General features: G+C 62.6%; 2 protein-coding genes across 5 annotated transcripts in view; both read left to right on the top strand.

Moving 5' to 3' along the window:
* The first annotated feature begins 138 nt into the window (after window positions 1–138).
* Window positions 139–4,975, top strand: DHX58 (DExH-box helicase 58). 4 transcript variants are annotated; one of them, XM_049800713.1, is made up of 12 exons: window positions 139–455; window positions 575–776; window positions 882–1,072; window positions 1,318–1,392; window positions 1,675–1,801; window positions 1,890–2,072; window positions 2,159–2,415; window positions 2,538–2,687; window positions 2,969–3,130; window positions 3,390–3,634; window positions 3,857–3,950; window positions 4,236–4,975. In XM_049800713.1, exons 1-12 carry the CDS (start codon window positions 288–290, stop codon window positions 4,413–4,415), a joined length of 2,034 nt encoding a protein of 677 aa, XP_049656670.1. In that variant the 5' UTR covers window positions 139–287; the 3' UTR covers window positions 4,416–4,975. The 4 variants fall into 4 exon arrangements, with proteins under 4 accessions (XP_049656670.1, XP_049656668.1, XP_049656672.1 ...); XM_049800711.1 differs by having other exon boundaries at window positions 1,276–1,392; window positions 4,236–4,974; XM_049800715.1 differs by lacking the exon at window positions 4,236–4,975 and adding an exon at window positions 4,062–4,228 and having other exon boundaries at window positions 1,276–1,392.
* Window positions 4,976–5,499: 524 nt separating this feature from the next.
* The window catches only part of ZNF385C (zinc finger protein 385C), a 98,841-nt gene continuing 91,026 nt past the window's right edge, over window positions 5,500–13,314 (top strand). The window contains 2 exon segments of the mRNA XM_049800717.1: window positions 5,500–5,530; window positions 5,533–5,775. Of these exon segments, the coding sequence (XP_049656674.1) occupies window positions 5,500–5,530; window positions 5,533–5,775 (274 nt within the window).

The raw sequence follows: 13,314 nt of genomic DNA, 5'->3' as shown, positions 1-13,314 counted from the left end.
CTCCGCCCGGTTTCGGTTTCTGTTCGTGACCGGGGCTCCCGGGGGGGCTCTCGGGCCGCTGCGGGCCGGGCGGGCGCCGAGGCCGGGCGGGGAGCGGCGGGGGCGCGGGCAGCGCGGCTCGGCCCGGCTCAGCCCCGCTCGGTTCGCCCCGGCCCGGCTCAGCACGGTCCCGCCACCCGCCCGGTCCCGGCAGCGCGGCCGGCGGAGCCCCCCCTCGCTGGGGCTCCGGCAGGACGCGCCGCCCCGAGTTTCGTTTCCTGGCCGGCACCGGCACCGGCACCGGCGGGATGGAGCTGCGGGGGTACCAGCGGGAGGCGGTGGCCCCGGCCCTGCGCGGCCGCAACAGCATCATCTGGCTGCCCACGGGCGCCGGCAAGACCCGCGCGGCCGTCCACGTCTGCCGGCGGCACCTGGAGAGCCGGCGGGGCGGCAGGGTGGCCGTCCTGGTCAACAAGGTGCCCCCCCGAGCCCCCGTCCCCTGCCCCGGGGGTAACGGGGCGCCAGCGCCCGCCGGCCGCGGGCTCGCGGGCGGTGGTCCCCGGGGCCGGAGCTGAGCGGGGTCTCGCGGGCGCAGGTGCATCTGGTGGACCAGCACGCCAAGAAGGAGTTCCACGTGCTGCAGGACGCCTTCAAGGTGACGGCCATCAGCGGGGACAGCCACCACAAGTCCTTCTTCGCCTGCGTGGTGAAGCAGAGCGATGTCGTCATCTGCACGGCCCAGATCCTGCAGAACGCGCTGGTCAGCGGGGAGGAAGACATGCACGTGGAGCTGACGGGTGGGTGCGGGACACGCTGCTGTCCCCGCGGCCGGGCTGGGGTGCGACTGCCCCGGCCAAACCTCCGCCACGGCTCACCCTGCTCCCCTCTCTCGCCCGACGCAGATTTCTCGCTGCTGGTGATAGACGAGTGCCACCACACACACAAGGAGGGCGTCTACAACAAAATCATGCTGAATTACCTCCAGCGCAAGCTCAGCGGGCAGCAGGGCCTGCCGCAGGTCCTGGGCCTGACGGCGTCCCCCGGCACCGGGGGGGCAACCTCCTTCGAGGGAGCCGTAGAGCACATCCTGCAGGTGGGTCCTGTGCCCCCTGTCCTGTGCCGAGACGGTGCAATGGCCCCGGGCACGGCTTCCCCTGGGGTGTAGCGGGTTGTCCCTTGGTGTGGGCATTGATAACCTGGTGTGCAGGTGCTGGGCAGCTGGGCGGCCTGGGGCAGACATCCCCGAACTCATCGGGGCTGCTAGGCTTAGGGCTAGAAGCGGGGTCTCGCCCTCAGATCTGTGCCAACCTGGACACCGAGAAAATCATGTCGGCGCAGGAGGAGGTGCAGCACCTGCAGAGCCACGTCCCCCAGCCCAGGAAGCAGTACGACCTGTGCCAGGAGAGAGCTCAGGTGAGGGGTAGCTGGCTGAAGCCACAGGGCTGCTCGCTGGGTGGAAGACCAGACCCCTGAGCCCTGCTGAGCCGGCGGGCTGTGTCCCTCCACCCGCTTAGCTCAGGCCAGCACGAGGACCCGGTTGATCCAGAGCCTTGGTGCAGGGGGATCCCGCAACCGTCTGGGTCCTGCCGTGCAAACATCCCCTAATCCCAGGCCAGGCGCTCTGGGCTGCACCTTCGAGGCTGTCTGGAGCAATGTACCTGATTCCTCAGGTCCTGAGCCCCTCTCTGCTCCCAGGACCCCTTTGGCGAGCAGCTGAAGAAGATGATGGAGCAGATCCAGCAGTACATGGAGATGCCTGGCCTGCCACAGGACTTCGGCACGCAGATTTACGAGCAGCGCATTATGGAGCTGGAGAAGAGAGGTGAGGAGGCGGTGGTGTGGGTGCGGCGAGGCAGAGCCGGCAGCCGCGGTGCCAGGCCGTGACCGTGGCATGCTCTGTCCTTTGCCAGCGGCAGAGACGTTTTGTCGCAAGACGCGGGTGTGCGCACTGCACCTGCGCAAGTACAATGACGCATTGCTGATCAATGACACGGTGCGGATGATCGACGCCTTCCAGTGCCTCCAGCAGTTCTACACTGCTGAGAGGGACGCAAAGGACCCCACCGAACGGTTCCTCACCACCACGTTTGAGGGTAACGGAGAGACCAGGAGCGGGGGTTAGTGCTGGCAGCATTTGGGGGGCAGGGAGTCCCCCTTGACGCCCTGTTTGCCTGCGCAGAAAACAGGATGAGCTTGCAGGCGCTTGCCAGGGACCGGCGCTACGAGAACCCCAGGCTGGGCAAACTGGAGGAGATCCTGCAGGAGCACTTCCAGCCCCCAGGCACCGCTCGTGGCATCGTCTTCACCAAGACCCGGCAGAGTGCCCACAGCCTGCTCAGCTGGCTGCAGGACACGGCCACGCTCTGCGGCCAGCACATCAGGGCCGCCGTCCTCACCGGTGCCGGCTACAGCAACCAGACCAAGCACATGACGCAGGTGAGCGGAGGGTGGGAAGGAGCTGGACCTATCCCTCCCTATGCACTTTGTGGATGCTGCAGGTGCTGCCAGGGGCTCTGAGCCCTATGCAGCTGCTGAAGCATCACCCCCTCTTCCCTCAGAATGAGCAGCAGGACGTGATCAAGCTGTTCCGCGAGGGAGCCCTCAACCTGCTCTTCTCCACCAGCGTGGCTGAGGAGGGCCTGGATATCCCCGAGTGCAACATTGTGGTCCGTTATGGGCTGATGACCAACGAGATCGCCATGGTGCAGGTAGCTGCCTGGGCTCCCTCCAGATGCTCTTCCCGGCTCCATGGGGGGGGCAGCCTGCCGGAACGCCCCAAAGCCACAGGTGTGGGACGTGGGGGGCTCTCACATCCCACGCCCGCTGGCAGCTCCCTGGGGATGAGCCCAGCCCCTGGCAGTGCATCTCCTTGGCGAGGCGCAGTGGGGTGTGGAGGGTGGATCCATCCTCGCGGGGTGGTGTGGGGGGGCAGGAGGGGCCGGCCATGGCCCTCCTCTGCTGACCGTAGCATTTGGCCCTTCCGCTGCAGGCCCGGGGCCGTGCCCGTGCCGAAAACAGCGTCTACTCCGTCCTTGCCAAAGCCAACAGCAGAGAGGTCTCTCGTGAGCTGCTCAATGAGAACCTCGTGGAGCTCATGGAGAGGGCGATCAGAGCGGTGCAGGCCATGCCTGAGCAGGACTACAGCCTCAAGGTGAGCACTGGGCCCTGCCCTGAGCACCAGGAGGGCCAGGCAGGTTCTGCCCGTGCCCTGGTTTTGGCTACCCGCTCTCCCTTTGGGGCAACACCGGCTCCTGTGTAGGGGAGGCATCAGGTGCCCAGGGCAGTGCATGCCCATCCCGTCCTGCCCATCCTGCCCTGCCCGTCCTGCCGTGCAGCTTGCGCTCTCTAGGACAGCACATCTCTCTCCAGCCATGTGTCTTGCCATGCCTGCTATCTGTCTGTGCCCGTAGCCCTGTGCTGCCTCCTGTCCTCCCCCCTGTCCTGCCTCCCACTGCCTTCTGCAGATCAGGGACCTGCAGGAAGTTGCTGTTGCCAGCTGGCTAATGAAGGAGGCCAGGATCAGCGAGAGGCGGCAGCTGCACGACCCGGACGATGTGTACTTCTACTGCGTCAACTGCAACGTGGCGGCGTGCCGTGGCAGCGACATCCGCACTGTGGAGGGCATGCACCACGTTAACATCAACCCCAACTTCAGGTAGAGCCCAGCTGTCAGGCGTCACGTGCATAAGCTGCTGCACTCTCCACCCAGGATGGGCAGGGGTGGCAGCAGCCTGCTGCCAGCTCTTTCTTGGGGACACCAGTCCGGGGAGGTTGCAGGGGCTTTGTGGGACTGTGTGACTATGGGAGCACATGTGCTGCCCTGTTTCTGTCCCCTGGACCATTGTCCTTAGAGTGTCTTTTGGCCCCTTCCTTGCAGGGTGTACTACAGAGTTTCCGGGAAAATACAGTTCCAGCGGACTTTCAAGGACTGGGAGCCCGGCTGCCGCATCATGTGCAGCGAGTGCAGCCAGGTGAGTGGGACACGCGGCAATCCCCCCGTGACTGCAGCCCAGTCAGAGTTGGAGGGACCGTGCCTTGTGCCCCAGCTCCCGGCTGAGGAATGGAGCTGTATCTCCCTTCAGTACATGCCCATATGATGTGCGCGCTGCGCATGTGGGACATGGACACGTGCAGCTGTCTCCAAGCGGGACGTACCCCGGGAGCAAGGAGCTGCCTCCGTCCCAGGTGTGTGTGGCCCTGGAGCCTGGGGATGCTGCTCTGCGGTCTGCATGACTGTCCCCTCCCTGCCCACACAGGACTGGGGAATGGAGATGATCTACCGACAGGTGAAGCTGCCCATCCTCTGCATCAAAAACTTTGTGGTGGAGACACCGGCTGAGAAGAGGAGATACAAGAAATGGAGTGCCGTGACGTTCCCTGTCAAGGAGTTTGACTACCTGGAGTACTGCTCCAGCACCCATGGCCAGTCCTTCTAGCATGGGCTCTGCTCAGAAGAGGACTATTCCCAGGCCATCTCCTGGAGCAGTGGGACCCTTCCCGTTGCCCTTGGCATGGGACCCTACCTCCAGGCCTGTGCAGAGAGCCACAGCTTGCTCCTCTTTTCCTTGCTGGACTGAGTCACCGCAGCACATCCCTTGCTAGAGCCTGCAACTGCAGGAGGAGGCTTTGCTGCACCCATGCAGAAAGGACGAGACACTGGGATGGGAAAATACATGAACGCTTGCCTGCCCGCTGGCAGCTGCTCCCTGTGCCACTGCCTTCCCCTCCTGCCCCCCAGCACTGTGGGACTCGGAGGGCTGTCACCGCAGCCCTGCCAGAAGAACCAGCCATTTCACGTGGGCCCAGGACACGGCCCAGCGTTTATCTGGCAGCCTCCGGTCTGCTTTGCGAATTTGATGGTCCTCCGTTAAAAACGTGTGTGTGCGCCGGGAATGAGGGAAGCGTTGGCAGTTTCATTCATCGCGAGAGCTCACTGCGTGCAGGCATGTTCGATGCGGGACAGCCCTCGCACCAGAGCCAGACCACCCCATCCCCTGCTGGAGAGCCAGATCCCACCGCGCCAGCAGGGCAGGGGTCCCCAGGGAGGCACCTGCGAGTGCCTGGAGCTGCATGCGTGGGGCTGCCCCAGTCATACCCCTCCCGCAGCCACTGGCCCGAGCGACCCACCCACCCCCCCACCCACCTGTGACCAAACCTTCCCGTGGCCCAGAACGAGTCTCAGCGGCAGCTCAGCCCTGCAGGAACGCAGCCGGAGCTGCGGGTGGATTTGACCTTCTGGCAGAATTGAAAAGGCTGCTGGGGCTGAACCGGGGCGTCTGGAGTCACCCGGCCCCGGTGCCCGGGCGCTCGGGGAAGGGGCTGTGTGCCCCGGCAGCCCCGGGTGTCCCCGCGGGCTCAGCTGGGGTCGCCCCGGGGAAGCCGGGCTGGCCGGGCCCCTTGCTTCCCAGCCGGGGGGGCTGAGGGAGCCGCGGGGCTTGCGGTAGGAGCCGGGCCGGCCTCGGGGCGGCGGCGGGGGGGGGGTCGGTGCCGGGCGCTCGGGGTCCCCGCGGCCCGGCCGGGATGCTGCAGCCCCGGATCCCGCGGCCGCCCCCGGCGTGCTCTCCCGCCGACGGTCGCTAGAGGGAAGCCCCGGCCCGGCCCGGCCGTGGGATGAGGGCGATGCCCGGGGAGCCAGGGGACGCCCGGGGGGTGCCGCCCGCCGGCGGGAGGATGCTCAGCCTGTGCCCGGCCGGTGGCAGGGAGTCTGCGGCGCTCGTACCCGCCGCTCCGTGCGTGGCCCTTCCCCGCGGGATCCGGCCACGCGTGCCGGTGCCGGCCCGGTGACCCGCCGCTCCGGTAAGCAGCGCGGTTGCTCGGCGGGTTACGGGGCGCTCCGGGGCACCCGGAGCGTGTGTGTGGGGGGACACGGGGGCGGCAGGGGGATGCGGTAGCGCTGGGAGCCGCGGTCTGTCCGAGCTCCCAGCCCGGTCCTGCCGGGCACAAGGAGCTCCCGCGGAGGGCGAGGGGCGGCTTTTCCCCCGGGCACCGGTGGCTGCAGGCGCAGGCAGGGGCGGGCAGGGGCACCCGGGTGCCTGAGCGTGAGCTCCATCCAAAACCCGCCCCCCCGCCCCGGGACAGCCCCCCCCCCCGGGAGCGCGGTACCGGGCGCTGCGACCAGCGGGGCCGCTGCCGGCGGTTCTCTCCCGCGCGTTCGGAGCCAGCGTGCTGCTCCTGCCTGACTTTGAAGGCAGCGGCTTCTGCCGTAATGAGGCATAGCCCAGTTTCAGGTGGAGTTAGCCCCGGGGGAAACATGAAACCGAAGTCCTGTTCATCAGAAACTGGGTAATGAGGCCGTTTGAGTTATTTGTAGCTCTCTGTGGGCCGGGATGGCCTCTCCTACCTCTCCCCAGGCAGAATCCCTCCTGCAGGGACCCCAGATCCTTTTGCTAAGCTCAAATTGCCCCGGTTTGTGCTTGGAGAATCCAGGCTGCGAGTTAACCTGATGGGTGCACTGGGTGGTACCACCTCCCACCAGCCTAGATGGATCTTGTTGTCCACTTTGGTGCCCAAAACCAGATTTTCTGCAACATTGATCCGAACTTGCCCATATTTGAAGGGGTTCACCTGACCCCATGGGATACAGGGCCAGGACAGCATTGCTCTGTGGGACTCTGTGGGTTTTGCAAGTGGGTCTGCATCCAGCCTCTGCTTGTTCCTCCCTATGCACCTCTGCTTTAATGCCAGCCTCATCTGGCTTCTCCTTCCCAGGGGCTTGGTCACCTTGGGCCTCGTGGCAGGGAGCAGCCAAGCTGCAGCGATCCGTGCTGCGACCTTGTCCGGCGTCCTTCAGAGCCGACGTCCTTCAGAGCCGGCATCCTTCAGAGCCGGCCTTGTGTGGCTGAGTCTCCAGGCTGCCTGGGGCCGGGCCAGCCTGCGTGAGGGTGCGGGGATACACATCCCTTCAAGCCCCGTTAATCTGCCCTGGCTGTCCCCGGCAGCCTCCCCCCCCGAGTGTGCTGTTGCTGCATCCCTCAGCCTGGGGCAGAGGCAGTGGCTGCTCCCCTCTGATCAGCCATTCGGATCACTCCCGCATTGATCAGGTCTGGAGTGTGCTGATAAAGTGGCTTCGGAGCCACAGGGACTCAGGGAGGCTGGAAGTCCGTGTCTGACCAGGTCTGCGTGTTGTGGGGCTGCCCGAGCGTGTCCCCAGCCCCAGCCCGCTCCCGACAGGCTCTCCCCACACACCAGCACAGTGTCCTTGCTTTGCACCACTTGTCCTTCTGCCGGGCGGGATGGTCAGACCCCTGGTCGGGGGGACCCTCTGTTCTCCCCCTCCTCGCACAGCCCAGGGCCAGGGTCCCCCGAGGGGGGTGCACCCTGCCCTGTGCCACCCCGCCCCCTGCAGCACAGCATGGCCGTGCCCCCACAGAGAGTGACAGAGGTACCTGGCCCTTCAAGCAGCACTGGGTGGGCTTGTCCTGTGATTAAACCAGCCTGAAGCCTCACTTCATTGCTCCAATTGCCCTGTCAATACCCGGGCATTAGAGAGGGCTGCTGGACTAGTTCTTGCGCCCTGACACAGCCCCTGTCAATAACCTCTGGATTTAAGCCTGTGGCTCGGAGCATCTTTGCTTATCTCAGCTCCCCAAAGCACTTATGTTCCCGGCCATCATAACTCCCTGCCTGTAAGTGGAGACAGGCACCATTAGCCCCGCAGCAAACAGCTGCTGCCGCAAGTTTTGCTGGCAAAAGTGCAGCAAAGGTGTTTTCCACCTGCTCTTTTGCAGGTGAGCTTCCCACAGGCTGCCAGGCCAGGGTTTGGCGTGGGGATGGGCACAGCCCCAGGAGCACCCGAGTTCTCCTTTCCCAGCACCTCTTGTGCCTCCGGCAGCCATGTGTGCTCACAGCCCAGAGCGAGGCCAATGCTACAATTTATACAGCCCATTTCATTTATCATCAGTGCATCAGAAAGCAACAATTCACCTTTCAATGCACCAGCTGAAAAAACTCCGGCTCCGCTCTGCTTGGCAGCGCCTCAGATTGGCCCTTTCCTGAGGCTGGATGTTAAGCAGTGACTTAGAGCTCAATCTGTTTAGCTTATCGAAAAGTAGCCTGAGATGTGACTTGATTACAGTGTGCAAGTACCTTCCCAGGGAGAAAACTGCCAGGTATTAAAGGGCTCTTTAACTTAGCTGAGAGGGGAATAATAAGAACTGAGGGCTTGAAGATAAAGTCAGACAAATTGAAACAAAATCAGGTGCAGGTCTGCAGCAAGGAGGGCGCAGAGCGGCTGGAGCAGGGTCCCTGGGCGCCTTTCTCAAAGCGATGCCCTGGCTGAACCGCAGGTTCCTGGGGCCGGGGGTTGTGACCTGGGGGGTGGCTCTGTCCTGCCCTTATGGCTCTGGCCCCATGAGGATGTGGGCTTGGGGAGCAGGATGAGTCCGGTGGCATTGTGAGCAAGGCAGATTGGGGACTGAATTTTGCTTCCTGGTCACATCTGAAAAAACTCACTGTCACACAGTATCTCTGCCAGAGCCCGGGAGCACGTCAGCCCCCGAGGTGACCTTTCTCGGGACAGCTGGAGCCTCCCTTTCTGTACCAGGGGAAATGCCAGCCTGGTGAAAACTGCTCATCGCGGAGGAACTCGATCCTGAAAACCAAAAGCCCTCTCTCCATGTTGCTCATACCTCCCCTCTCCTCCGCTGCCAGGAGTGCATGGGAGCCCACAAAATGCACGGGGACGTCCTCGTCTTGCTCTGCTCCGCCGTCCCCACGACCAACGGCTGCATGTCTAACGATTCCCCGCCGGGAGTTAATCTCGACTGTTAGCATGTCAGGTTGCTGGTGGATTAAACAAGGGGATTAGCATCAAACAATTTCCCTCCCGCCCTGAGCAGGGAGGCAGGAAATATAATCACTGCGGTTTTATTCTGCTTAGGCTAAAAAAGCTCCCTGGCATGTGGCCGGGTGATGCCAGCCGTGCCGGTGGCACAGAGAGGCACGTGCCCAGGGCACTGCGGGGGCACCGCTGCCTCTGCTGCACAAGGGTCCCCACCAGGACTGTGACGGGCATGCCAAGACCAGGAGCTGCTCGTCCCGGGGGGCTCGGGGAGGTGTCCTGGGTGGTACTCGTGTAACCAAGCTGTTCATCACATGCCCCTGAGGAGAGCACAAAAGCCAGGGCTGGAAGTGGGGAGGGTCCCAGCCCCCCGGCAGCGCCCGAGCCGCCCCAGCACCTTCATCCCTGCTGCTCCTGCCAGCCTGGGCTCAGCTGTGGACAGCAGAGGATGGAACAGCCTTGCAGGTGTGAAAGCAAATCTGTCTTCCCAACAGCTCCCACGTTCCAGAGCCAGGGGACAGTGACGCAGCTCTGATCCAACAGCTGTGGTGCTGCAGAATTGCCAGCTTTTATCCCAAGCTTCCTCCCCACCTACGATCGCAGGATCCACTATCAGCACTGGGGCACAGCACTGCCCTCTCAGCCACTATATAAAAAGTAAAATAAACCCTCTAATCCAGGGCGTGTGTTTGATAAAGAACTCGTGCAGCTCTTGTTGGGGCAGGGGCAGAGCAGCCAGCCCCGTGCTTGGCACAGAGACTCGACTTCTTTTCGGACCAAAGCGCTGCGGGGGAGCAGCCAGCCTCGCATCCACACATCCTCTTTGGCCCAAATCTCCTCGGTCCCTGGAGTTTACTCAGCAACTTTCATCTGAGAAGCATTTCCAGGATGGCCAAGTCTCTGGTCAGCCAAGGAGGATGGGACCGCTCGCTGAGACGAGGCTGTGGCTGCGCCGTGGGCTGGCAGAGGGGGGCTTGGCACGGCAATGCCTGCAGAAGTGTTGCCCTGGGGAAAGGGGTCACCCAGCAGCAGTGGGTGGGCTAGCACAGGGCTGTGACGAGGGGGAACACAGTCGTTTGCTTCCTCATCAGAAGGCAAAGAAACCTCTCAGAGATCTCCCCCTCTGGTGTCTGGGGTTCCAGGTGTGAGCTGGTGCGGAGCCTCCTGCCCAGGAAGAGAGAGATGCTGGTGGGAGTTATTCCTGAGGTGGATTTGCCATGTGTGTCCTTCTCCTCCAGCGATGGGCTGCCTGCTTCTCCCCTACTTGAGACGGGACCCGGTGAACCCATAGGTTGCTCCCCAGCGGTAGTGCAGGTGAAACGTGGCTCCTCTCCCTGCAGCTGCCTCCCCCGTGCCACAGCCCTGGGGCCAAACTGCCTCGTCCCCTCACTGGAGGGAAGGCTCGCCCACCTCTCCTGCCTCCCCAGGCTCGCTGCTTTTAGGGAACCTCGTGGGTACCTCCTCGGCCTAAGACCGGCCAATTGATTGAAATTGGCTGAAAGGTCCCGGGCAGGCACCAATGCCCAGGCAGATGCTGCCCTGCACGTGCCCACCTCGCTTTTCTAGGAAGCTGGGCTAAAAATACTGTCCTAGGGCTGTGCGGCAAAAGACTGGGCAGATCCTCAGCTACTGGAAGCCCGAGTGATTTACAGCCCATAGCCCGTGCGTGATCCCAGCGGGCTGTCCCTGGGGCTGCGCAGGGGCAGGGGTGTTCCCGGCACGCAGCACCCGGGGCCGAGGCCAGGGCACGTCTCCGTTGGGCAGAAGAGCAAGGAGGCTGCAGGTACCCCCCTTCTTCAGCGCTGCCTGGGGGGTTGCCTCTCATTCCTGCCAATTTTTAGGTGACTCTCTGCATTTGGGCTGTGCATCGGCAGGATGAGGGGAAGGAAGGGGATGCAGCACAGTGGGGGTGAGACCCAGCGATGGCTCGATGGGTGCTGGCACAGCCCAGAGCCTGCAGGGACCCACAGCACAAGCTGCAATATCGGAAAATTCCAAAACAAAATTTCATGCACTAAATCTCAGGGCTGCGATTCTGCTGAGACCTGGCTTTATAATTGGATCTGTCAGAAACCCGTCACACTTAATGTGCAGCTGCCAACACGCCGTGCGGCTCCTCGCCACGCTCCGTGGCCGGTGCTGGCTCTGCCCCTCTCCCTGCCCCTCGGCAGGCAGCCGGGAATACCTTGTCCTGACGTGCCCATTGTCCCAACCCACTGCAGAAACATCCCCAACCGCTGCTGCCCAGCCAGGTGTTGGGAATGGCTGCGACAGGAGCGCTGCTCATCCCACCCATTCCAGACCCCAACCCCTCGGCATTCAACCTGGCAAGAGCTCTTCCCTCCCATCTGGAGCAGCGGACTGGGAACACCTGGTCTCCTGTCCCACCGTGGTGCTGCTGGCTGCAGTTGTGGGTTCCTGTATGAAGAAGCAGGAGTTTTTGCACCCAAGGGCTGTGGGCCACGCTGTCACCATCGGCCTGGGTGGTGCTCCGGGTCCATCACACCTCCTTGCCTCACGCACTGCCCAGATGCTTCTCCTGCGGCCATGGTTACTTTGATGGATGGGTTTTTGTTCGGTAATTTGTTTCCCTCCCACAGTTTCTCTGCTACTACCTAAACCAGGGCACAGCGGGGCAGCAGCGGTGGGAGAGAGCAAGAAGCTGCTTTTCCTTCCCACCCCGTGTGGGACCACATGCGTATTCGTGGAAGTTCTTCAATGTTGTTTATCCTCCCTGGTGCAGTGCAGAGTCTTGGGCTGTGCAGTGGGACGTTGCAGCCCCTTGGTCAGGTTGGGCTGTGCCTCCCACCCATCCCCAAAGCCCCCGTGGAGGTGCTGGGGCTTTTGGGGCTTCTGAGGAAATGTCCAGGGTTTTCCAGGAAAAGGTCAGGATTTCTGGTTTCTCTCTCTGCCCCGGGGACCAACAGTTAGGGCCGGGCACTGAGCAAATCTGGCTGCCTGGGATTTTCCAGCTTGAGGAGAGATCCAGCTTGAACCTGAACCTCCAGCCCTGGGAGTGGGGTGGCACAGGCCAGCCCCTGCTTTGGCTTGGTGACCACCTGAGTTTTGCCTCACGGTGCCTCAGTTTCCCTCTCCGCCGCCAGGGAAGGTGGTGGGACAATGCCAGTGCCGGCGAGGCGTGGGAGCCCAGCAGCCTGCAGCTGCCAGGGAGGAGTGTACCTGTGTTTTCTTCACCTGAGTAATCAAACCCTTTATCCAGTGTTTAATTAAAGGCCACAAAACATATTATCTTTGATTCTTTCGCTTTATTTTTGTTCCCTTCATTTGTCCCTTGGAGATGAGGGTTGCTCTGGTACTTATTAGTCACAAAGCCCTAACCTCGCGCTGCGTTCTTGCTATCTGAGAAATGAATTATTAATGGTGCATTAAACAGAGACTGGAAAGGGGCCCTGGGACACTGATAATCAGGAGCTAATTGAGGAAGAAATGAGATACCGCTCCCGTTGCAGAACGAGGACTGTGCAGCGCTGCCATACCGAAGGTGACCCTCCTGCAACTCCTGGGCCGATTGCGCCAACCCTCACCGATGGGTCACACGTGCACGGTCTGCCCTGGCCGGGATGCTCTGCCCTGGCCGGGATGCTCTGTGCGGTCTCCATGCTCGGCTGTCCCACATGCGTCCTGCCTGTGCAGCAGCCGGTTGGCACGACAGCCGCTCCCGAAGGGACGAGGCAGTTGGGCGCCGTTACTTGCTGTGCTTCAGGTAATCCTGGGTGAAGCAGCACAGCCGGGGAACGGCCCGGGGGATGCAGCGGGGCCGGGACCAGCATCTGTGGCAGCATTTGGCAGGAGGGACGAACGTGGTCGTTGGAGTCAGGGGATTAGCACAGATTTTTTCCAGGCTGCCCGAGAGCCTGCCGAGAGCTCAGCCCAGTGCCATGCCGACATACCAGTTGAGGCTCGGCAGAGCTCGGCTGCAGGGGATTGCGGGGAGGAGAGGATCTTTCCCAGGAGACCAAAGGAGCCCCACCGTGCTCAGCCCCTGGCCCCTCCAGCATGGCAGGGATGGGAGACAAAATCCTGCAGTCTCAAGGGCAGAGCTGTGCAGCAAGGCAGGAGGGCTCATACCCTGGCATGGTGTTTATTTATTTTCAAGTGTCGCCTGGCATCAGCTGTGGCCCCGCTCCCCTGCCTTGCTCTGGGGCTGTTGCAGGAGCAAACAGCGGCATCAGCAAGCAGGAAGGTGTGTTAATAAAACATGCCAGCAACCTGGGCTGCGGTGGGGGCTGGCACAGACACTGGTGGGGGCTGGCACGTGCTTTGGGGGGCACTGGGCTGGGAGCACGCAGCTGCTGGCGCGGGCTGGTCCCTGTGTCTCCAGGGATGATGTCTCACCGTAGCAGTGGCTGCTCAGGATGCTGGATCCCACCCAGACCTTGGCTGAACTGCTGCACAAGTGACTGCGGGCTGAACAATTTCAATCTTCTTTTATTTATTCTCTTTTACTGTTTTTCTACACAGCTTGGAGCCATAGGCCTGTCAAATTTCTCTTCTTCCACCCTGGCCGCATTAAAGCATAAAAAAATGTCTCCCTT

Source organism: Accipiter gentilis, chromosome 5, assembly GCF_929443795.1.
Source record: "Accipiter gentilis chromosome 5, bAccGen1.1, whole genome shotgun sequence".
In the NCBI taxonomy this organism is placed as follows: Eukaryota; Metazoa; Chordata; class Aves; order Accipitriformes; family Accipitridae; genus Astur; species Astur gentilis.
The sequence above is the reverse complement of the archived record's forward strand: the minus strand, read 5'-3'. Positions and strand labels throughout refer to the sequence as shown.